The sequence below is a fragment of the Accipiter gentilis genome, chromosome 32 (assembly GCF_929443795.1).
Source record: "Accipiter gentilis chromosome 32, bAccGen1.1, whole genome shotgun sequence".
NCBI classification, from domain to species: Eukaryota; Metazoa; Chordata; class Aves; order Accipitriformes; family Accipitridae; genus Astur; species Astur gentilis.
Window position 1 is genome coordinate 13250725 of NC_064911.1, and position 25391 is coordinate 13276115.

At 39.4% G+C, this 25391-nt stretch overlaps 1 protein-coding gene across 1 annotated transcript in view; it reads right to left on the reverse strand.

Annotated features, from left to right (window-relative positions):
• Positions 1 to 20371, reverse strand: part of PRRG1 (proline rich and Gla domain 1) — a 63145-nt gene extending 42774 nt beyond the window's left edge. The window contains exon 1 of the mRNA XM_049834738.1: positions 20043 to 20371. Within this exon, the coding sequence (XP_049690695.1) occupies positions 20043 to 20371 (329 nt within the window). The remainder of the gene's footprint in view (positions 1 to 20042) is intronic.
• Between the last annotated feature and the right edge of the window lie 5020 nt (positions 20372 to 25391).

Sequence of the window (25391 nt, forward strand, 5' to 3'; positions counted from 1 at the left end):
TGTCATTCAGAGGGACCTTGACAGGCTAGAGGGAAGGGCCAACACAAGTCTCATGATGTCCTGCCCCTGAGGAGGAATAACACCATACAACCAACCTGCTGGAAAGCATTTTGGCAGAAAAGGACCTGGAAGTCCTGGTGAACGCCAAGCTGACCATGCCATGTGCCGTGTGAGGGAGGTGATCCTTCCCCTCAGGTCGACCCTATGACACCCATTTGGAGTGCTGGGTCCAGCTCTATTCTCCACAATATGAGGGAGACATGAACTTACTGGAGAGAGTCCAGCGGAGGCCATGAAGATGGTGAAGGATTGGAGCATCTGTCATATGTGGAGAGATTGAGAGAGCTGGGGCTGCTCAGCCCGGAGAAGGAAATGCTCAGGGGAATCTTATCTATGTGTATAAATATCTGATGGGATGTTTATCCCATAGAAGGTAAAGCCAGGCTCTTCTTAGTGGTGCCCAGTGACAGGACAAGAGGCAATGGCACAAACTGAAATACAGAAAATTCCATTTAAATATAAGAGAAAATGTTTTTCATGGTGAGGGTTGTCTAACACTGGCACAGGCTGCCCAGAGAGGCTGTGGAGTCCATCCTCGGCGATACTCAAAACCTGACTGGGCATGGCCTTGAGCAACCTGCTCTGAGTAGAGGTTTGGACTGGAGGATATCCAGTGACACCTTCTTGCCTCATCTGGTTTGTGCTTCTGTCTCCAGACCAGAACTCCATGTAAATGAGGGTTTTGCAGGGGCAAAGACTATAGCAGTGGGTCTGAAACATAGGACTGGGCCAGGTCTTGTGTTTTGAACCAAATTGTACATGTTTTGATTAAATGAGGAGAGATATGAGAAACTCCGTGCATGTAGAACAGGTCTAGCTGCAATACAAGGGTGGTGGCCTGATTTACAATACCAGGATGCAGCAAGCAAATGCCACCAGGTGAGGACCAGGGAGCAGTGGGTAACAGGGGGGATAGAAAACACCCCCAGAGGCCTTCTGGAGCAGGGTAGAAGCCACCGATGAGACTTCCTGATGCTTGTTCTTGCCTCCCCATGGCTTTCTCTACCACCATCAGCTCAGAGCTGGCCCCCACTGCCGGTGCAGGTGCTGCAGGGCACTGGGGCACTCCAGGCCCTGACATCTCAATTTTGCCCACACTGGATTCACTCTCCAGTTTAAATCAGCAATTTTTTCACAGCTATCTATGGCTAACCTAACTGATTAGTTGAAAAGGAGCGATGTTAGAAACGGTGTGACTATTAGCATTGGGAAAGACAGCAAGCAGAGGACCCCCTGGTGAAGCACTAACTCCTTGTGTTACTGAGTAAGTGTGTTAGCGAATGAGAGGCTTTCAGGTGACTGCACCCAAGCCTGCGTGAAATCACAAAGTTTGAGCTTCTGTATCAGCATCAGTGATGTAAACATTTGCCTTCGGCTCTGAGGCTTATCCTTCTTAGCATTGCAAAGAGTTAGTGGCTTGCATGTGTTCATTCACAGTTTATTTTGAAATGTCTTAACTATTGTTTCTGGATATCTGAGGAGATTGTAGGATAACACTGGAGGATTATTGCTGTTTGGGTAATGCTAGCTTGTTTCTACACGGCTAACAGCCATATTAGCAAATAATTGATATGTGGTCAGAAGCAGGAGCAAAAGTGGACTTAATCTTCAAGCTAATTTTTGGTAAAGATACACCCTTCTCATCTTGCTTTAACTTTGTAATATTCAACAACCCTGAGAAAGGTCATATTATTCTTTTGTAACTCATAACCACGTTGGAGCTGGATCCAATGGTGAGAGCTTAAGCATTCCACAGTTTGCAACTCCATGGCTGAAAGAAGAGTGGTAAGAAGTCATCTTAACAAAATCAGGAGCTCTTAAAGAGAAGAAAAAGGAATACAGAAATAGGAAATTGTGTCAGATGAGTGAAGATGAGTATGAAAAAATGGGGTGGGTGTGAGGGATCTAATCAGAAAGATTATAGAACAGCAACATGCAGAGAGAGTGCAAACAAAAAGGGTGACAAGAAGTCATTCTATAATCATGTTAACGATTAGAGGAAGACCTAGGAATGGTCTTTCTACCACTTAATGAAGTGGCAGAGCAAGAGAGGTGTAGAGAGCAGTTATCAATATCTCACTGTCAGACGAGCTTCTGGTAGATTTGTCTGTAGTCCTGGTCCATTCAGTGAGTGATAAAATGGAAAATATGCTTATTACAATGTCAGATAATATGTGGAGAAATGGCCAGTATGCTTGAGGACAGGATTAGAATGAACAGTAATCTTGATAAACTGAAAAAATAGAGGATGAGATTCTATAGAAACAAATGAAAAGTAGAATACTTGGGCAGGAATAATCACCTGCACAAATATGGTATGGTATATCAGTTCTCCAGGGGAGGATCTAGGGAGGGATCATGATGCAGTAGATCACAAGCTGCATGTGAAGCTAAACTGAAATTCGTGTTGGGACTTACAAACAGTAATAGATTGAAGGACATAAAAAGTCACTTTTCCATTCTGCTTATCACTGTTAAGGCCTCTGCTGGAGTACCATATCCAGGTTCTCAAGAAAAAAATGTAGGACAGTTGGAGAGAGTTTAAAGGAGACCAGTGAAAGTGATCAGACATCTAAGAAGCATGGCTTACCAGGAAAGACTGAAAGAGCTGTGATTGCTTAGTCTACAGTGGAGAAAACTGAAGGCAGACATGACAGCAATCATGAAATACATAGAGGCTTTTCTGAAGAAAAAGGGAATAGTCAATTTTTCAGGTCCTTGGTGGACAGGGAGAGGAGCAAAAGAGATTTCTGTTGGGTATTGGGAAAGTCTTTCTCACGGTAAGCTTAACAAAACAGTGACATTCATCGCCTGGATAGCTTGCAGTCTCCGTAATGGGTTCTTAAAAAGTAGACAGACACATGTCAGGAATGGCAGTATCATTGATCCTGAACTGAGGCAGGAGGATTATGATTACTAGATGCTTTCTTGAAGTCTTATTGAGTTCTTAGAAGTTTCTACCAATAAACCTCAAAGCACTTTTTGCAAGAGATACTATATTTAAATAATACGTTTATGATTAAAGAATTCCATTTATTCCCAGTCCACAGGAATTTAAAAATTATTTACAACTTTAAAACATACTAGGCTCCTGTATCCTGGCAAATCTCCAGTAACCCAACTGACTGCCACAGATCTATCAACAACCTGTGATTTCAGTTGCTACGCAATAAAAACTTACTGTTGTTCTTAACCTATAGCATTCTTTTAAGCTGGGTGTTTGGCTGTCAAGTGCTGGTATAAGTTTCTCACATAGATCAGGATTTTAGATTACTGGGTGAGGAAATTTTGGTTCCACATATATTCATCCTATGTATCTGTCATCAGGTGGTTCCGTCCCTCCCTGCTGGCAGGTCTGGCCGGAGTTGAAGCTTTGCATAAGGCAGTCTGCAGTAAAATGCAACACCAAACAACCAACATCGTGCTGATCCTTTGAGTTTTGAGTTTAGCACTAAGGCATCACCCGTGCCTACTCTGCAGACAAAAAATGTGTTCTGAGATATATGCCATGATCTTTTGACAACAGAAATACCAAAGAAACATTACTTTCTTGAAAAACAAGCAAACAAAAAGAAAATAACAATGGCTGAAGGTCTCATTTAATGAAAAATAGGGTTTATACATAATGCCACAAAGAGAAAACAGCACATTACCTGAGATCTGTGTATGGTCTTTCTCAAATATTTCCAGATACTTCCTTTCTTCTGCTAAGAAAAAGAAAAGCTGATAATTCACACTGAAATAATTTATCATTCAAACCTCTCCTCGTAATATGATATTTCTTTTTCTTATTTATTTGCCAGAAAATACTAGGATTTCACCTGCTTATGGCAACAGATACATTTCCATTGCTTGGGAGAGCCAAGAGAATCTTTAGTGGTTTATCTTTCCTTTTCCCTTTACGTGGTGTCTAGAAGTCTCGTGCCCATAAGGATCTCTCCATTTAAATTTTATTTGGTCTCTGTTTTATTAAATAGAATGCCGACCTACATCTGATTGGCAGGACAAATTCCTTAGAACAAAGGTGATGATTATCCCTGAAATGTCTGCTTACCTGTTAGAAGAGAGGGCTTACAAACTGATTGAAGACAACCTCATCACTCTCTTTAATGCCACTGTATCTTGTAGTGAGGTGTTAAGAGAAGGATGGGGGAAAAAACCAGAGATACATGATAAAGCCATGTGATATTATGTCTTTAGCTATTGTTGTGTACAGTCCTGATGAATTAGATAGCCAGTTAACTTTATGAACAGCTCCTGTGGGCAGTGCACTGTATTTTGTAGTAGATACTTTCTGTTTGTTGGCTCTGAACTTCCCTGAACAGCCTTCTGCCAAGAACTGGACTTCGTGGACCTAGAGCATTTCCACCAGCAGCCTTCAAAGGAACAGCTCCATTTTCCCAGCCCTTTGCTGTTACATATCATTCCCTCAGTGCAACTTTGGTGGTTTACTGTAGCACTTTTCTTATCTGTTGTAGTGCCAAGTGAAACAAGTTTATATAAACATTCAGTGGCAGTTTTGTGCTAACACATTTTATTTTGCTTTCCAGCCCTCTAGCAGTATGTACATCGTCAACAGTTACATCTCAGCTGTGAGTTGGCCCTTTCAAACTCAGAGCTAGTAAAATATCAGACTTTTATAACAAAAAGTGAAGTATTATCTTGCTCTTCAAATGTGTTAGTAATAGTATTTTATCCAAAGTATTTGATAAACAACATCTGTTGTTTCCCCAAGGAAAAATGTCATGAAATTTGTACTGTCATACAATCAGTTACTGTAACCAGACTTAATACCTAAGGAGACAGGAGGAAGGCTTTTAAAAGGAAAACAGTTTAAACTAGTGTTTCAGGCAAACCAGGGAGATAAAAAAATGTATTTTTCTTCCTGATACTTAAGATCTTACCAAATTCACTATATCAAAATGAAAATCGTAATTTTATCATACAGTGTAATTTTTGCTAACACAACACTCTGAATATGTTCTTGAAATCTGTTTTAAAATGGTGAATGATCAATAAAATGTATAGCTGCTTTCATTTTTAGAATTTGTTTAAAAAGTCTGAATCAGGCCAAGTAAGCAGATATTTGAATGCTTCCACAGTTGCATTTATATAACCTTATGCCCAATTTGTCAGCAATAATGCAACATATGGGGACAAATTCAGATTTGGCTGGAAAAGAAACATTTTTGTATTGCTGTCTGAAGTGGTGTATTTTGGATCTCCATTAAGCAAACAGATATTGTAAAAATAAATTCAATTTCCTGATTTCATATTCAATTATCATGTTAAAAATAGTTCTTATTACTATTGTGTTGTATTGTTTTCCAGCATATGCTGATTATTAAATACAGGATTTAAAATATACAGATAGGAAGTAATTTGTTTTGCAGCTGAATAGTGATTCAAACTCAATGAATCTGCTCTTAGGTTTGATTCTTTCCAAATATGAGAAATTCATGAGAACATTTGTATTAGCTGTTTAAGATAATATAAAACAACTTTGGTTTCTTCTGGGAACTCTCTATAAATTTATACCCTAGTTGCATTTGGCTAACTATTTCAGTTCAAGTCCTGCAAATCATTAGTTCTGAAAACTATCAGGTTATTCAAGAAAAAAAATTTGGTTACAGATGGCTTCTAAAGTTATTGCAATGCCAGATGTTAACAGTATTTTCTTCCATTATTTATCCTTACGTTCACTTTGTGCCATGCAATGAATATAAAGAAAATGATCTGTTTCTTCTCAACTTGTCTTCAGGCTTTACACACACACACACACACACAAGACAGAAAGTTGCTGGTTTTAATTGAATTTATATATGCATCACAGAAAAATGTTAATCTTTTCTATTGGTCTCAGGGTGTGCAAGTGTTTGTTCTTAAAATGTTTAGAACTTAAATTTTGGCTCGAAACTGATCTCACAGTGTTCCTTAAAATCTCTAGATCAAAGGTGCTTTGGAAAATACCTGTCTAATAATACCAAAAGACCAATGCTTTCAAACTTTAAGACTTAAATTAAAGGTTCGGTTCCACGTACAGCTGAGCTGATTACATGCTGGGACTGAAAGGAGGAGAGCTTCCTTCACCTTTTCGTCTTCCAGTTCCCTGTCTCTCCAGTTCTCTCTTACATCATCCTGCTCTCTCCATCTTCTTTCCTCCAGGCCTTCCCTAGTTCTGACCATCTGGTCCATCCTCCCCTGCCTCATTCCAGCTCTGATGCTCCTCAGGACCTCACCCATAGTAGCAGAAATGAGTTTTTATTGACTCACCTTGTGGAAATGAACTCTGAGGTACATCAGCATCGATGGACTTAGGAGACACACAAGTGGCAAAGGTTTTGGGAGTATTGTGTCACCAGTAGTCGCCCACAAAAATGACTTTAACCTAGAGGTCAGGTATCCTACTGACAGAAAGTCCTTGAATGTTTCTGAGTTCAAACATAGAGTTGTGGTTTTCTGCACTTCATAATATAGAGAAAAACAAAAGCAACAGTCTGCTTGCATCTCTGTTTTGTCACTTAGCGTCTCTGTTTTTGTCACTTAACAGCATGGCAATTTCAAAGAAATAATGCTAATCAGTGTCCAGCACTGTCTAATGAAATTCTTTTCAGCATGAGCATTTTTACACTCCATTGGCCTTTGTGGATGGCTTCCTGTAAAACAAAGATGGTGCATTCAGTACAAAATCTAATAAATGGGGAAGAACAATTAAAAGGTTTTGTTCTCCCTATTACAATGTGCCTGGCAACTAAGGACAGGACAAATTTGATTGCAACAAGAAAGTCCTAATGGGTTTGCCAAGATGCTATCCCCAGCATGTCTCCCTAATGAGGCTGAGAGACTGTGATTGGGGGTGGTATTATATTTATTCTACACACACAGAAACATTAGCAACCCTTTGGAAAGATTAAGATCCTTTCTAGCAGTATTAATGGATGAAAAATGAAGATTTTATTTTTTTCACAAAGAAAACAAATTAAGAAACAAACACAGGAACATTTGGTTCAAATCAACACCAGCAGTTTTCCATCCAAGAGGATTTTTGCTTATTTTTATTCTTTTACCATTTAAAAACTAGACCAATTTATTTTTTCTTTTAAACTGATGCCCTGAGCAGCAACCTTACTCAGCACAACAAGATCCCACAGTAAGTCTTTTAGAAATGATAAATAATGTTAATGAAAAGAGTCATCCCTTCCCTCTACCTAAAGGAGCCTAAACATGCCAAAATACCTGATAATCAACCACACCTTCAACTAGTTTTGGTTAAGGCAATTCAGAAGATAATGTATTATGTTTTCAAATATCATAAGGGGTTTGTTTGCCTTATGGTTAGCAAGCATTTAAACATTTAGATTTTTAGGCTTTACAAGAATCAGAATCTGGCTTCTCACCCTTTTCTTAACTGGAGGCCATGCTTCTTAGGAAACAAATGCAATATAATCTTTAATAATTACAGAAAATGGTAAGAAAGTCATTCTTTCAAAATCAGTGGCTAACTTATACATGAGTACGGTAGTATCTGAAACCTATCACTGTCAGCAAGGTGTTTTTCAGGCCACTGGAAGGTGCTGTCAGTGAGCAGCAAGGGTCGGGTTCTCCCCCAGGGACAGGCAGCCAGGAGGTGAGGGCAGTGATGTGACCAAGCAGGGCAGGGATGCGGGAAGCTGGGGACCAGTGAGCTTGCAACATCCCTGGGGCAGGGACTGGTGGCCCCAGGCTGGGCTGAAATGGGCCTCCCAGTCCATGAGAAGGGTTGGGGGAGGCCCTGGGGGTGCTAGGCAGGGCCAGTAAAACTTATTCATGCACTCAGGGCCTTTACAGATATCTATGGGCCTTCCTTTGACGGCCAGAGACATCCTTTCACAGTTGTGTTAGCTGCCTTGAACAGAGTTCAAGGTCCACATTGACATGGGAGAAAGCTACTTTTTTCCTCACGTGTTGTGAGATAGAGTTGGAGGAAATCACTGGCATGGGAAAACTTCTACAGCTTGTACTGTGTCTGTTCTACAGATAAAGTATAAGTTCATTTTTTCGGTATTACATTAAATACAAAATGCATTGTGGAGGTTGAGCAAAAAATCTGAAGTCACTTGCTACCAGTGAATCTTTCTGTCATAATGTGAGCATATTACATGTCTTTTGTACTGTTCGATGTGGACTAAATAACAATCAGTGGTGTATTGAGGATTTGTTTTTTCAAGAATGTAATTGATCAGCAGTAACAGATGCTGGGAAAGGGTTTTTCCTAAGGTAGCACAGCTCCAGGAGCAGGAATAATGCAGCACCCAATTCCAATGTAGGTATAAATGAACAAAGGTTAAAAAGAACACTATTCAGAAGAAGAAATCTTCTTTAATGGATTTATAAGCTTAAATATATTTTGTGAATGATCACATATAGTTGTCATCAGAAAGTAAATGTGCTCAGCAGTACCTACACAGGAACAGTTAGAGGAATGCTGCTGAGATCAGATTGTCAAGATCCCAGAAGTCAGGAATGGCGGAAGTCTTTGTAATCTCAGTTGATGGCCTCTTTTGCTTGTGTTATAAGATAGTCTTTAGTTGTTATAGCCTCACCATTCCATTCAATTTGCAGAATAAGCAAGGCTTATCTAAAGTGAGATTCATCCTGCTTTTCCATAACTATTTACAAATTAGACATCTAGTCTAGACTAGTTCCTTCTCTTTGCTCTAGCCTCTGGCTGCACACCAAAGCAAGGAGAGCAGAAGATACAAAGTCTGAAATATAGTCTCCCATAAGTGGCACACATACAGTTTGGTCAGTCTGAGGAGCTGCAAGTGGTGACATTAGACTTTTTATGGATTGTAGTTAGTTTTCTAATGAGGCTTTACCAGTATGTGCAACCTGAGATTATTTTTTTCTTACTGGTCAGTTGTCAGCTTTTCACTAGGTTGCAAAAGACTCTTCCCTGACAAAGAATTAACCCCTAAACAAAGGTCAAGCTCCTGCACTAAAATCTAGATAAAACAGTATGTTCAATGAAAAGGCTGACAGGACTGTATTTTAACATGGGTAAAACAGTGTGATTCCCTAGCTTTATTCTCAGAAATGTCTGAATTGTTAGAGTTGAAACTTTTCAAAGAAAAAGCATTGTGCAAACACCAGATATGGGAAAATTTCCTTGTAAGTAATTGAATTTTGCATAATTTTAAGCCCTCAAAACCAAGGCCTTTTAATAGCACATGTGGCCCCATCTGTAACAGAATTTATTCCAGCTGCTTGTATTGTGATGAATCCCCAAATATGCAAAGGATTACCCAGCTGTCTGGCAGACCCCCCTGATTTTCATTATGTCCTGAACATTCAAAGTATTTTGAGAAAGTTTCAGTGAGCACCCTGTTCTCCAGAGATTTAAACAACTCTACAGTCTTTTACAGGCAGGTATGAACTCACTCTCATCACATTCTAAGTCAACTGGGAGCCACGCTGATGTTTTAGCACACTGTTGAGCCCAAGCTGATGTACTCTCACAGGGTTTATTAGCTTTACCCCTTGACAACAGCTTTACATAGCTTCTAGCTTGGAGATGGCTTGTATCCAGTCTCTCAGGACCACGTCTGCCTGCAGAATCCATGTAGAGGTGCCCGTGGGAAAGGAGTTTAAGAAGTGCTGCCTATCTTGTACACAGGGGAGGCTGCTGAGATGGTGCTTATAATGTGAATAGTAAACTTGCTTACAGCTGTGAGATTTCTCTTTGGCAGCTTAGAGGGAACTGACTGCAATCATAAATGCACACTGTGCAAATGGTACTGTATTAACTCATTATAATGGTTTCTATTTTGTTACTATCCGGCACTGTTATGCACACTGCACAGAAACTAGATTATCAGGAAGAGTGAAAACCTGCCATGGGACAGCTATGTCCCGTTACATCCGACAAACTAAATAACTTGCAATGGCTTTCAGAGCATGTATTATTTATTATCAGTCATACAGTCTCCCTCAGCTGTTTTTCAGATTTGACCTGCACTGCGGAGTTTTGCCAGCAGAGTTATTTCAGCTGCAAGTGTGAAAGTAATCGTACTCCCTTGCTGATAGAGCCGTGCTGCAGAAGAGAGCTTTTGTTGGCTTGATTAATGTTGCAGGGGAAAAAACCATAACCAACTTGACAGAAAACCCCTCTTCAATGAATGCACACTGCATCTTCACCAGGCTGCTGTGCCAGAATAGCTGTGCTCAAACTGGGGTGTCAACAGAGGCTCTGTAGGAGAGATGTGCTCTCAGAGATAAACAGTCTTTAAAAAGCAGCCAAAATGGAACCTACATGTAAAAGGAGGAATAATAATTTTGCTTATTATGCATCACAGAGAGGGTTACACATTATGTGAAATCCTGGATGTGTCGAATTCAATAGCAAAGGCCCTGTTCTTGTAGGCATAGAACTAAATGCAGGATTCAGGCTGAAATTTATTCTTTGGCTCAGGCAGTCCCCATAGAACTAACCTGTTTATCTCTTCACATTGCATCTTTTTTGTTTTCCAAAGGACTCCTAGTATTTAATTCTTTAATATATTGAACTATAACATTTATTCTTCATTTCTGCTTATTGGAATGCCAATATGCTCTCTTTCCTTATTGTTGCTTTATTAATGCATTGTTTTATCGAGGTAATGGAAATCGTTAGCACAAGAAAAATACCCATGGAGAACTGTGAGCTTGTAGGGATTAATCATCTTTCTTATCCTTTTGAGAGTTTGTTTTTAATTCAGGGAAATCTCTTAGGCTAAATGGAGTGGGGGAATAGAGGGAAGGTCAGATGAAGCCGGAAAATAAAACAATCACTCAAAGAAGAGCATTGCTCTGCGCAGTGAACACAAAGATAACAGCCTGAACAGAGCAGAGGTGTGGAATATGTTTTGCACATAACTACCCACCAGGTCCAGGCTGCAGCTTATTGCAATACACTGCACTGTTGTCTTCATTAAAATTACTTGATTTCCTGAGATGTATAAGTTGCGCTTGTCTTCCCCCTGGTGCCACATATAAAGGCTTCCTTCATCAGTGGTGCTAGTCTTCTGTGCATGTCAAGTCAGTGTTTAATGCCGTCAGGTAGTCCCAGGGTACTCCTCGTGTTGCTTGAAGGCCTCGGCGCTAAACCTTAAAGTGATTAAAAAATCAAGACCAATCTGTATTAAAGGCTGAATTTCAGTCTATGAACTACTAAGGCAGCTGATCTCTTGGGATGGTGCACTTTACAATTCAGAAGGTAAAGCACACAGAGCTGGGAGATTGGACAATCTCAGGATCACACACAATTTTTCTTCCTGAGGGAGCCTCTTCACATGCCTATCTCCTGGCTAACCCAGTCCTCAATTTTGTAGTCAAAATAATAATAGTAACAAAAATCCAAAGGATAGATATATATACTGAAACCTGAGGGAGATCAGATATTTCATGAAACCCACTAAGGTCTTCATTGCTGGAAATCTGGGTTACAAGTAAAAGTTGCGTAGCTATGACAGTGATGGGTAGGATTTTTAACCCCCCTGTAACCTGATATGAGTTAGGAATAATGATGACAGTATTTTGTGACTTTTATTATATTTCTATGAAGTAGGAATGGTACAGTGTTAATTGCTTATGGGTTTGTCTGTTATATTTATAATGGTGTCATACAGATAATTGCACTCTGCTAACTGGGTGAGTAACATATCTCAGGGTGGTAAAGGATGAGTAGGACTGAATACAGAAGTCCCAGTTTTGAACACTGGTCTTTCATCAGAGACCATCAAAGGTCATTTATGTGCCTCACTGTACTTCATCTGTCATCTGTCATTTGAATAGTATCCTTTAAATTTTTACAAATGTATTGCCAAGGATCACTGACTAGGAAAAAAAGTAAACTTCATATCTGTACAATAGTTCATTAGAGGAAAATATTCAAAATCCAATTCATTATATTAATTTCTTCTTAAAAATGTTAAAAGCTATATCTTTTGAAACTAAGAAACTGTTATTTGGATTTGAACAGAGATTTGAGAAAAACAAGCAAGTGCGATACGTAAACTCATAGGCTAGTCAAATGCAAAGGTAGGTGGATGCCACCTAATATAGTAATTCTGTAGTCATAATTAAATCATACAAATTAAAGTTAATAACAACAACCACAACTGCTTTCCACCCTACAAATTTTCTCCAGAAATTACAGAGGCATAATTAAGCTAACATAACTGTACTAATATAACTGTCTATATAGATGCATATTCCAGTATGAGAGTGGCTTTTTCTGGTCTAGCTGAAATAATTTCTGAAGGAATTAATGCCAAAAGTGGAAAAAAGAACTCTTATAATGAGGTGAAAGTGTCCACATATGAATTTGTATTAATGCCATTGTAGCACTTTAGAATCACAGCTTACCTTTTATTGCCATAATTTTCCATGTGAACAATCTGTAATCTTCTGTCAAATGCCAGTAGCATTAACACAATCTGAGTTCAGTCTTGCATGAGGGTCCTATTCTAAAATAAATTCAGCTGTGTTTCAAGCTGTTCTCTGCATTTCCATTCTTTTTTCTGGTTCTGGGAAACTATGCTAAAAGCTGACTAGTCACATTTTTCTGACTTGCACTGCTGACATGTAAGTTCTTTTAGAACTTAGAGTATTTTTTACCCTCTATTACAGTGTTTCATTCTTCTTCAAGTGAAAATGTGTATTTACACGTAGTGTTTCTAAAATGGTCTTGCCATTTGTATAAATACTGCTCTGTGTATACAAGAATATTAAGTTGCTTAAACAAACACATAAAAGTGTATTACTTGATCTAGGAGAAAAGCATTTGTGATCCTGGTGTAATGTTGGTTTCTCTGTGTTGATGAGGACACATACTGGTTAAAGTAAGTGAATCTGCATGTGCGTTTTAGCAATACTATGACTCCATAATAATCCTGGTTTGCTTTTGGGAAGACTTGAGGGATATGCATTTCAGGTATGGTTGTGGAGTAAATGTCATCTCATATTTGCAGACAGCTGCAACACGTGCCAGCAGAGCTGTTCATGCACAGGCCATATTCATTCTTCATGTCACCAGAGCATCAAGCAAAGGCAGCAGTGGTGCCTCCCAAGGAGCACGTGTGTAATTCCTCCCTTCTCAACACTTCATTAGTTGCCATCGTACTTTTAGATGTGATGCTTCATCAACTCTATCAAGATACCAGTAACCATAAAAAAGAAGTCTCTCTATATCTTTTCTTTCCCAGCTGCACGAGTCAGTGCAATGTGGATCAGATTATTGACCTCTTCACTCTTGGGATACTAGAAGGATGATTTTCATAGCTGCCTTGTTGAGTCCCAGGACCCAAGTCCCTGAAGGGTCTTGAGAATCCTTTCAGACTCTGGACTATGTCTCCTAAAAATAGCTGGAAGATGGCTTTTCCTTTATTTTCCTGTCAGTTGCTTTTCCAGATGTCTGGCAGCCTTGACAGTTGATGCAGGAATATTGCCTATTGCACACACGCCGTACAGCTGCTCTGCAAAGGCGTGCTCGCGTGCACAGCCAGCCTGCCCTACCTCACTCGATGTGCCAGCAGCGTGCTCATCACGTACGCACGTCAGCTGTGCGAAACCACAGAGGCCCTCAGCCAGCATTGCTCAGGGCCCCCAGTTCCCTCTGACAGCCTCCAGCAGGATCTCTTAGCCACGCTTTTTCTAATTGAAGGCAAATCGCGTTTGGACCCAGTAGTTCCAGCATGCCTTTCCATCCGCTTCAGGGACTCGTGTACTCGTACAAGTAGTTTTGCTGTAATTGCAATGCTGTGATGTACAGCCCCGAGAGGAGTGTGGGCAGTATCGAGCTGGGGCAGGTACTGATGATACCATACAGCGTCTGGCTGGCTTACTCAGCCCTGCCAAAGGTTGCCACCCTGTTGCAAATGTGGCAGAAGTAAGCAAGCGCTTCTTAGCTCCTTCCCTTAGCAGCCTGGTGTCGTGGCTCAAGCCCGTCTTTGTTGATAGCTTAAGGATTTGCTCTGGAGGAGTTGAAGTACGTGCACACACCGCAGTCTGCCAACTCTTCTCTGAGGAAAATAGCCTCTGGCAGAAGAGAAGAGGCAGTTTTGAGACAGACATTATTGTAAAGTGCTTTGGCAGGGCTCCCTACAGCTCTTCTGTTAAAGCCCTCTGTGGTACTGACGTGGAGAGCGGTCCTACCGACTTCTGTGGGAAAGAGAATAAAGTCCCATTTTATGTGCAATGACAGTACATCTTTCTGATGCAAAACCCACCTTCCTAGGTGTACTGGGAAAACATAGTCATTGTGGACACCGAGTTTCAGTGATGAAAGCTAGGGCTGACTCATTATTTCATTATTTATCTCATTATTCTGTGAATAATGAAAGCCAGATTTGAGACTATAGGGAAAAAAGGAATAACCTGGCTTATTTTAAAGTTACAGAGTGTTACTGTAATGCCTCAGAGAGAAGAACATAGTTTTGGCCCTTTTGTAGTTTCAGATAATTTATTCTTCCTTAATTACATAATTTGCTAAAACTCATAATGAAGTGATAAAGCAAATTTAATTTTTTACTGATACGAGTGGTAGAGGTGAAAGTAATTTCCAGTTACCGCAGCAAAGCACCAGTATCTATTTAGAGAAATAAATTGATTTAGATGCTGTAAAAAGTGGCAGCACAAAGTTGAAACATTACCCATACTGTTAAATAATTTAGCGAGTCATTTCTGTCTCACTTGAGTATATCTGACTTGCTGCACTTCAGGATTTGTATTTGTAGGCCTTTGATCTCCCTGAGCTGACTACCTTTTACATCCTTCCCATGAAACTCAAAGGAACGTCTCTGAAATGAAGGCTGTGCCTTAAAATGCTTCTGTTTCTTTTTCCTATTCACTTCAGATCCAAAGGGTCAAGGCCATTCAGAAGTGCGAAACATTTTTTTCACTGACCATAATATTATTCTGGGCAGCTCCTCCTCCTCCTGGAGGAAGGGCTGTTTTTTCTCTGGGTGAGATTTCCAATGGTTCAGTGGATGTCTCACAGCAATAGTGATATCTGGCAGTGAGTTTCTCTGAGAAAGCTTCACTTGACTGCGGTGAAAGAGGGAGCTGGTCCCCTAGCTGCTGTCTGTTTACAGGCAATAGCTAATTTTAACTATGATGTAAGTGAAATCCTGTGTTGGATCCAATATAGTCAGGATGAGTTACCTAATTTCTTAATCACATGTCTATTTTGAACTCCAGTGTGGCAGTTAAAGATAAATGAATAATCTCTGGACTTGATGGTTACCTTGGGACCAGTGGTGTTATTATACTCAACATGAACAAACCATGGGCAGTTCCATTCAGCGTTATATATTCACTTAATATAGATAGATAGATATGCTTCAAATAGCAAATTAATTTACTGATTTGAGAACATTTCTGAGATAAACTAGGTTAAGACAAAAAATAACCCTTAAATTTGTGAAATAAACTCATTACCCCATTGATTCCACAGTCAAGTAAGAAGTCAAGTAAGTGTAGCTTGGCAGTTTGGTTTTTTTCAGTGGTGAGTGAAGGAAGAAATTAAAAGAAATATTAAGAAAGAAATTAAAGGAAAGAAAAAACCTAAAATACCAATATTAGTTAGTATGAATTACGAATTAGAAAAAAGGGAATGTCAATAAGGAGAGATAAAGATATCAGAACAAATGAGATTGAAAGTTCTGAGGACAAAAATAATACCTTCTCAAGGGTATTAAGGAGAAAATAAAATGTAACTGGAATCCATTGCCACAGGGAGTTGGAAATTTTTGAAGAGCAAGAAGAAAAACTATTTATTCAATAAATGTTTTTGTCTTCCCTTTGAAAAGAAGCAGAGGAATGTAGTCATAACACATGAGGATGGAGAAAGTACTTTCCAGTGAAGGGAATCCCACTAACTCCAGTTTGTGTCCAGCGGTCCAGCCCGTGCTCGCCGTCGGCACCTTCTCTCCAGCCAAGGTCAGGCACTTCCAGAGGGGAATTTATTCCACTCTCTGTACCTGGGGCTGTAGCATCCACGTTACCACCATGCCTCGGGGGGGAAGCAGGCCAGGTGCGTACATTACGTTGCCCTTTGATAATAAAACGATGCCTGCATTTGTGGCGGAACCAGCCGGGCGCTCGGTTCTGCAGACCCTGTTGTGCGGCGAGGGGGGTGCACAGCTGGTGGTGCTTGCTGCAGGCATGGTCTAACGATAGCTCCTCCCGTGCAGTTAGGGGCAGCTTCAATAGGTTCTGTTTGTGGTTAAATTACATGATCCCCCCGATACAATGAATGATTGGGTATCGCACAGAAAGTGCCCTTTTTTTAGCAGCTTTCAAGATAATAGTCTTTGACAGTATAACCATTGTCTGTTCAGGCAGAGCTTAAAATTCTTTAAGATATTCTGGCAGTGTTTTCCAGGTGTGGCTTTGTGATAGCCTCAGTGCTTTGCAGTACCTTCTTCTTCTAGGTCAGTGACTCAATCACATACGCGTTCTTGTTTTAGGATTCCTGAAAACTCCGTTTGCACGGCACTTTTTTCAAGAATATAGGCATACATGTATATAATGCTTTGTCACCCATGTGTTATTAATATCTGTGTGCTTACAGCAATGTTACTGCTATGTGCTCAAATTTATTTGCTTCTCTTCAGGCTACAATAATTCTCTCCTTCGTGGTGACCTGTTCAAATCACAATTTCTTTAAAAGCGCAGTTGGTCAAACTGTTCAGTACCCAGTTTGTACATAATCACCGGTCTCTTGAGGAAACATTTGGGGTTTGCCTCATAAAGTATTGATTTTTCTGTGCCTTGTTGAAAATAACCTTGAGATAACGTATGTAACAAATTACCACTATGGTACATAATACCATAACCTGCATTGCTAATAATTCAATAATGGATGAAATAGTACACATAAACTAGAAGGCATAGGACTGTAGAACAGCCTGTCCCACCAAGACTTACTAAATACTGTCTTAATCTCTGATGCCCATATTGTAATTTCTTGCTGATTATATTCAGTTTTCTTCTTGGTTTGTTGAGACAGTGTCACTGATTACTGATTACTATGGATTCATAATAAAAAGCTTTCTTCCACTTCTTCCATTCAGCTCCTGTTGTTCCTGTGACAGTAGTAGTTGTCATCCACCGGGGCGGTTTATGGATTATTTTCAGTCATTCTGATTGGAGAATGATGTTTGGTTGTACACCTAAAACCTGGGAAGTATTGAGCAAAATATCCTTGTAAAATATGGGTTTCAATTTTAAAATATGGTCTTACTCTGAAAATACCATGATAGAAGTTTTTTTTTTTGGGTGGGGCCTACCAGCTGACTTTTGGATCAGAATAGTTCTTTATCGTGAATATTTGCTTCCATTTCTCTACAGCAAGAATGCATCCTAATACCTTTCTGAAACTATGCAGTCAGCTCCTTCTTGAGGAATGCCTGGTTTCCACTGGGACGGATTTTACCAGTTCAAGGGTCATGAGTTTATATGTGGTTCTTTCATGTATCTGCAATACAGCTCCACACAGTAAAGTAAGTAAAGCTACTGGTTTACAGTCTTCTAACATACAGTTAAGATGGTGGACCTTTCTATACTTAATTAGATCAACTTTGCTTCTATTAATCCTTGCAATAATGTATTTTAATAGCAACAAACCACATAGAACTGATAATATTGCAATTGGATTCATCTACTATTATTACAGTATTTGAAACTAATGAGAACACAACTTTTTCAAGGAGCAATGATTCTCCTTGGCTATGTACTGAAACATATAGTCTTTCATTTCTTTGTGGGAAGGCTTCAGTCACATCATTGCCCATCAGTGATAGTTTATCCCAAATGGATTCAAGGTCTACAGTATTCAGTGTTCCATTCACTACACCTAAATTTCCTAATAAAGTACTTAAAATGCTACTTCTCCCTTTCACTTTCAAATATTTCTCAATCCATTGCTTAAACAGGCTTTGCTCAGCATATATTCCAGTTGAATAATTATGAAATTTAATGGAATAGTTACTGGAGTTAATTTGAACCATATGTAACTTTCTACTCTAGCTTTGAAAGACCTTCTGACTTTCCATATTGTCTTGGAAAGTGAAGCTTCCGGGGTCTTCAATTCAAGCAGTAGTTGGTATTTGCCCAATAAAAGGAAACAATATGAGCAGATGGAGATGGTCTGTGAGCTTGGGTAGGTCCAGCATTAGAACAAAGCAATCTGACGTGATCTGTTCATGAATGAGCCTATTCTGGCAAAGCTAAACATTAGATGGAGTTAGTACAGTGTGATGGTGGCTGATGCAGAGCAATGGGTGCACAGCAGGACCAGTTGTAAATGCTCTAATACTTCAAAACCAAATCCATCTTCAGTGTGTAGGAGGTTTTTGGGCCAGGGTACAGACTGACTCCATAGGACCCCTTTGGATCACCACTTGGGGAAACCAGTATGGTTTAGTTCTTTTTCACCTATTTACAAATTGGATAAAGCCATTCCTGTGAAAAGAGCTATCACACAGTTATCTGCAATGCAATTACATAATGTGGCGTTTTAACAATGGAGAATTCCCAAGGAAGCCACATCAAGAGCAAATAATGAAAGGCTTGTGCACAATCTTATGAATCAAGAAAAAATAAATCCCACATAGCAGGACAACCCCAAAGTGTCCACTTGTTCTGGACAAGTGGAATATTCCTACAGAATGAACAAGGAAACTTAGAAAATTAGTAAAAGGTAGTGATAAAAGTTAGGATAAGGAGCGGTCTACTGTACTTATGGCCCTAAGAGCAACCGCTGTGGTTTGATTGGTATATGCTTCTTGAGACTTTCATTTGAAGAGAACCGAAAACAGCACAACACTAGCTGTAAGCAGGGTTGCTTGTTGAATGGTAATCTGAGCTGAAATCTTGAAAAAGTTCAACCTAACTAACAAACTATAAATTGTTTGGTTTAGAATTTGAAGAACAAAGTTTTACATCTACAACACTGGAATTATATCACACTGCTATCTTTTGTTTAGGTGATTTCCAACCAAGGTACCAGTGGAAATATCCTGAAGAGTTTAAAACTTACAATCAGTGGGCTAACTGGACTATCAATGTTAACAAAGGTATCGTACAAGGTCTAATTCATTTTGAATGTAAACGGCGAGACCCAGATGATCAGTGATCACTGGTGTGGGTACATATAACAACCACACTAGTTTTCCTACTGAGGTCCCTAATTCCCTTGCTATGGCTTTAAGCTCAGTGGCATCTAATTCCACTTTAACCATGATTTGCGCCGTGTCTGCTATTACAGCTAATTTATTTTTCAGCTAATTTTTTTTAGATGAAATCTGTTTGATGTCTCCTTGTATTTCATAGTGTAATCCAAACAACAGCCTGTGCCTCGCTTAGTGTTTGGCTTAACTCTCTCCCTCTTCTGGAAAGTGTCCACCCTGTTCCATACCCGTGCCCTTTTCCTGGAAATCCCATAATATAGCTGCTGTCCTTAATCCTTCTGTGGTTGCATCATATTCCCAATTACGCTTGGATATTGTTTTCAGCTTGCTTCCCGAACACTCAGAAGCCAGAACTGCTCATCCAATAAGCTCTTTGAATGCCCTTAACTTGGTTCTCATTGACAACCATGCCTTCAAAAATATGTTTTGCATTTCCTAACTGCCTATGGAAAGCACCCTCTGTCTGCAGATTAGGACCACACTGAATCATGATTCTAACTGGCAAGGAATTTTTCCCTCCTTAGAGATGGCAAGACAAAGGTGGTGATCCTTTCAATTTGTTGCTTACACTCTCCTCTTTCCATTACTGGACTGGTTACTGTTCCATTGCATATTCTGCAATCTCCCACTGCAGATCTTGTTTGGATATTTGGGCCTGGGTTGCAGTCAGAACGAGACAAGGAATATCTCTTTCCCTTCCCTCAGAGTTTCAGGAAAAGCTTACTCGACTATGCTGCCCACGTTCTCCACCAAGCATAGCAGCCAAATTACCACCAGGCTTCAGGTGGGGAACCCGGCCAGATGTGCATGCCATGTTGCCCTTTAATGACAATAAACCAGTCCCTGCCTTTGTAGCGGTACAGGCTGGCACGGCGCTCGGTTCTGCGGAGCCCGTCCTGCAGCAAGGGAGGGTGCACGGCCGGTGGTGCTTGCTGCCGTGCAGGTAGGCACAGTTTACCGATAGCTTCTCCTGTGCAGTTAGTTAGGGGCAGCTTCAACAGATCCTGTACGTGTTTGAAGTTACGTGACCCCCTTACAACTCCCACAGAAGGCGCCTGGTTTTCTTTAGCAGGCATCAAGATAATAGTCCTTAACGGCATAGATGGTGTTTGCTTGGTCACATATGCATTCCTGTTTTAGAGTTTCTGAAAATTCCCTTTACACAAAACCGTATACAAGAATATAGGTGTGTGTGTGTATGCAGTGTTTTTTAACCTACTATTACTAATATCCGTGTATTTACAGCAATGTTACTGACATGTTTAAATTTATTTGATTCTCTTCAGGATAATTAGAATCAAATAGCTCTATGGGGATCTTCTCTTTCTTTCTCTATTGTGGAATCCTAGGTAACTTAGCTATTTTTAGATGAATTTAGGTGAGATGAATCACACTATTAGTAGCCAACGTGGATGTTAAATGATGTGTATTAGCAGAAGAATATTTCACATTGGCAAACCTAGATAGCTTATGCCCAGGATTCCTAAAAGCAATGACTTTTAGGATTGTCTCCTGCAAATGTCAGGTTTGAATAAGTCTTTGCATGTGGACGATTCTGAAGATCAAAAACATACTAGTATTTTATGAGTATTCAAAATGTTCAAGGGGGAAGAGAAGGTAATAGGAGCCTTGGTGGGTAGCATCAGTTCTTGGCAAAATAGTGGAAAAATGATAAAGATTCTGTTGATAAAAAAATGAAAGAGAAGGGTTTATTAAGCTTGGTAAACATGATTTATGAAAAATAGGCTTCGTCAAATATATTTGATTTTCTTCTTACAGTTACAGTTGATAAAAGTAAGTACATAATGGACTTCGTGAAGCATTTGATTTACTATAAATGACACGCTGATAAAAATATTAGGGCTATGCAGTATGAGTAAAGTACATCTTAAATGGATTAAGAACTGGCTCACAGGACTCAAAGAATACTCGTCAGCAGGGAGTTATTACTGATGATGACATTTTTAGGAAGGTTCTCTAGGGATTAGTTCTAGTTCTCAATCAGCTTCGTTTTCATCAGTTCTGTGTTCTTTGTCATTTCAATCAATTAGCTGAAATAAGTAAGAAATAAAATCAGTGGTGTCAACATTTGTGAATGGTCCGAAGTGGTAAGGAATGTGAAAAACAAGTCATGCAAACACAGTATTCTGGATTACAAGGGAGAAAGTTGAGCTAAGTGAAGCACGCTGTACTTTAACACAAACTGCTAGAAGAACATATGACAAGGAATAGGACCGTAGATCTTACTTAACAGGACAGAGTCTGTGTCCTGGAAAACAACGAGAGGTTTTAGTAGAGAGGCAGCATGATCTCCCTGGGTGACGTGCTATAACAAAAAGTTTATGGTGCATAAACCATAAGAACTGTAAGCAGGGAGTATCGAGGTGATTTTAGCTCTCTACACAAAATTCCTAGTGTATGCAGTTGTGATATCAACACAAAAAAAAAAAATCACAAAAATGACTCTGAGGTTGAAGGCAATATTTTACTGTAGTAGACATATTTGTAGCATAGTTAATGTATCAATGCCCCTGAACGCTATTCCTTCAATAGTGTAGTTCTGTCAATCAAGTTTTTTGGTGCCCTCAGAGGAGATTTATATATATTTATATAATTTCTCAAACAAGATTTTATATTGGTACCTTCAAATGAGATTTGTATATATATAAAATACATATAGTACATATATCATATATATACATATATATATATATATTCCTGACCTATATAGGATGAAGGCCAGATATTTTCCTTTGGTTTGCTACTCTCACACTTCTCAGAAACATACTAACCACTGTGAGACCTCTGTGGGCACCTGGATAAAACAAGAGATTGTCTTACCTTACAGCAACACCAAGAACATGAAGTGTATGTCCAGAAGTCCTTATGTATTAAACCAGTGAGCTGAGCACTGAATGAAGACACACAACATCTGGCAGAGTTTTGCAACGAGATTGTTAACATGTGAGCAGTGCTAAATTAACTGCTGCTCATCAGAAATAGACCATCCACTAAAATACACCCTGAGATGCTGAAAAAGTTGGACTTCTTTCACTTATCAAATAGAACGTGGCCTTGTAAGAGTGTATAAGCACTTTCAAAGGAAAACAATACTAAACAATAAAGGCTTCTCAGTGGAACCAAGCAAAACAATAATCTGGGCTTGGTTACTAAGGCCAAAAATATTCAAAGTACAAATCTGGCACATATTTATTTTGTTACTTTTTTAATAGCAAGGCTGATAACAAGAACAATTGTCAAAAGAGGTTGGTGTTTCCCCTGTTAATGTTACAAAATCAGTGGTGGATATCTCTTGGAAGATATAATAGAAATTTTCTTTAGGAGTTACTGGCCTCTACAAAAGTATTTATGTAAAGTTTAATAGCCTGTGCTGTAATAGAGATCAGACTACAAGATCTAATACTGTCACCAAAGGAAATAATCTATAAATAAACTATACTAAAAGTATTACATGAGAAATGGCATTGGAAAGCACCATTCAATTATCTTATAAATAATACCAATGGCTGTGATCCTTTCTTGAAATTCTGGGACAGAATCTTATTTAATTTCCTACTAAGGCCTAAATATTCATTCTTGAATTGCCGTGAAACATATATCTCTCTCACATATATCTCTCATATAGAGTGTCATAAGTCATGGTGATATTCAGAAAACTGAACCAACTGGGAGGATGTAGGGTGTGATTGTTAGAGCTGGAAGAAACCCTATTAAGATCCAAGAGGTTGAGTAGAACAGAAAAAGAGGACATCTGTCCTTTATTAAATGATACTTGCAATAGAGAGAGGTAATGAAGATTAATATTGTTGGTTTTCTGATGCTTGAGATTAAAGCAGTATTACACAAAATTCATGCAGTAGTTACTCTTGCAATACTGACATGGTACTTTGAAATTAACTCACATTGCTGCAAGTATGAAAGATATTTCCAAAACTGAAAGTAAAAAGGATTGCTTTGCAAAATGCAGTGATGCTAACTTACTAATTAATTTAAAGTGGTGATTTCATGATCACTGGCTGCCATTAAATTGTTTCTTGCAGGATCATGCAATGTGTTTGTTTTGAAAAGCTACACCAATTTGCTGTATAATTGCAAGATCTAAGTGGAATAAAGTTGAAACAAATTGCAGGAGACAAATTCAAGAGCTATATCTTACAGATGTAACAGACCAATTTGTTTTGTGATTCCTAATTGTTAACAAGTCAATGGAATGAAATGTGCTTTCAGAAGCTTCATTACTGACATCACCCCATTCAGCACAGAAGCTGCCTCTTTGTCTTCCTGCCCTTTGAAAGTTCCAGCAGTTGATGCTGAACAAGCGAAAAATAGCTACCAAAACAATAAAAGCACAAAGTATGGGAAACACAGGCTGAGTCATGGAGAGGAAAGAGAAGAAAAGATTAAAAATAAATGGGAAATTAATGAATAAAAATATGTTGCTCTGGGCAGGCTGGGGTATGAAATAAATTGCCGAATGAAAAAGAAAACTGACAAAATCATGACAATCAGAAACAACGATGATAAGTGAATATAGAATAGTGAGTCAGACAAATATTAAATCTTACAACTAGAAAAAAATCAAAGGGAAGAAACAAGCTACAAAGTAGCTCAGGCAGGAAGCAAATCAACTTGAGAAAAGTAAATAAAAAGTGATTCATAGAGGGACAGATCTAAAAGCAATGAGTTTGTCCAAGATAGGCAAGAGGGTCATAGCTAACAAAGAGGGCCATAATTAACAAAGACATTTTCAAAGGGTCATACTGAGGATGAAATAATCAGTTTCATTAGGTAACAAAGAGTAAGGACAAGCAGAGGGAAGAACCATTGTACTCTGAGCTTTCCCAGCTGTGAAACCTCTGTGTATGCCACAGCTTCTGATTGCTGCATAGTTAATGACGCGATGGCCTGAAAAAGTAAAGGCAGACTTTTTTTATGTAAGTCCGTGCCTTTCTGAAATTGTTTTTCTTATTTGTAGAAGAGTAAGTTGAGACATCTGAGGGTTCTTTGTTTGCTTTTTGTTTGTAACATTCCCTTTCTAGGGAGTTACAAAAAACCCTTTTGAAGTATGTTCTGTATTTAGTCATTCATTTTTAAAAAACAAACTCATGGTTTTTTTGCAAAAATGCTTATGGATTTTTGATATCTAGATTTCTAAGAAACAGTGCCAGTTCTAGGACTCCCTTTCAGAATCTAGGAGTGAAAGATGTCCCGTTTTATTTTTAACTCACTGAAAAACCTTTTCTGTTACTAAATGGCAGTCATGGATTAGTCTAATCTACCGATCTAAACAGGATTTAGTTGACATGAAAGAACCGCTGTCTTCAGAAGCCTGGTGCGAAACAATGTGCATGATCTCCCCTCCTAAAAATGACTCATTGAGAGCAAAGGCACAGAGCGGCTACAAAGAATCGCCCTTATTCAGAGAGACTAAATAACTTATGTGATGTTTTGTGTTGGAGTGCAGGCCACACCATCACAATAGCGAAGGCTGTGTACAGCCCCTACATATTTTTGACTGAGAGGAAAAAGTATAATCGTAGATTCCATTCCTCAGACCCTTTTAGTTGAATGTGGTAGTATTTCTACAGTTTTACCCCTTTTTCTGTTTTACATAGTATTTGCCTGAGTCAGGGTCCTGCTGCCTACACGTGACTGCTTCCCTGGTCTCCTTGAGTGACCTCCCCAGCTGGGCGGGCAGCCACTCCAGTTTCTGGACCTCAAATTCATCTGCACCCTTGAGAGGGTGCCAGCATCACAGCACCTCTCTTAACTCTCTGTGACCCCTCTGGAGCACCTCCAGACAAGGACTTCCTTGGAGTCTCTTAGAAGCCAGTCTTCAGCAGTAAAATTGACAGCTTAGCTCCACCACCAGCTGTTTGGCTTTGTTTGTAGAAACTGCAGTTACCAGGACTAAATCTCTTTAGGATCTACATTTTGATGGTTAGACTCGATGATCTTAAAGGTCTTTTCCGACCTATATGATTCTATGATTCTATGATTCTACATGCACAGGCTCAGCGTACTGCAAGATCAGTTGCAGCGGTGAATGGTAAGGAGCCATTCCCAGGTATCATTTAAAGTCTCTACCTGGCTGTCTCA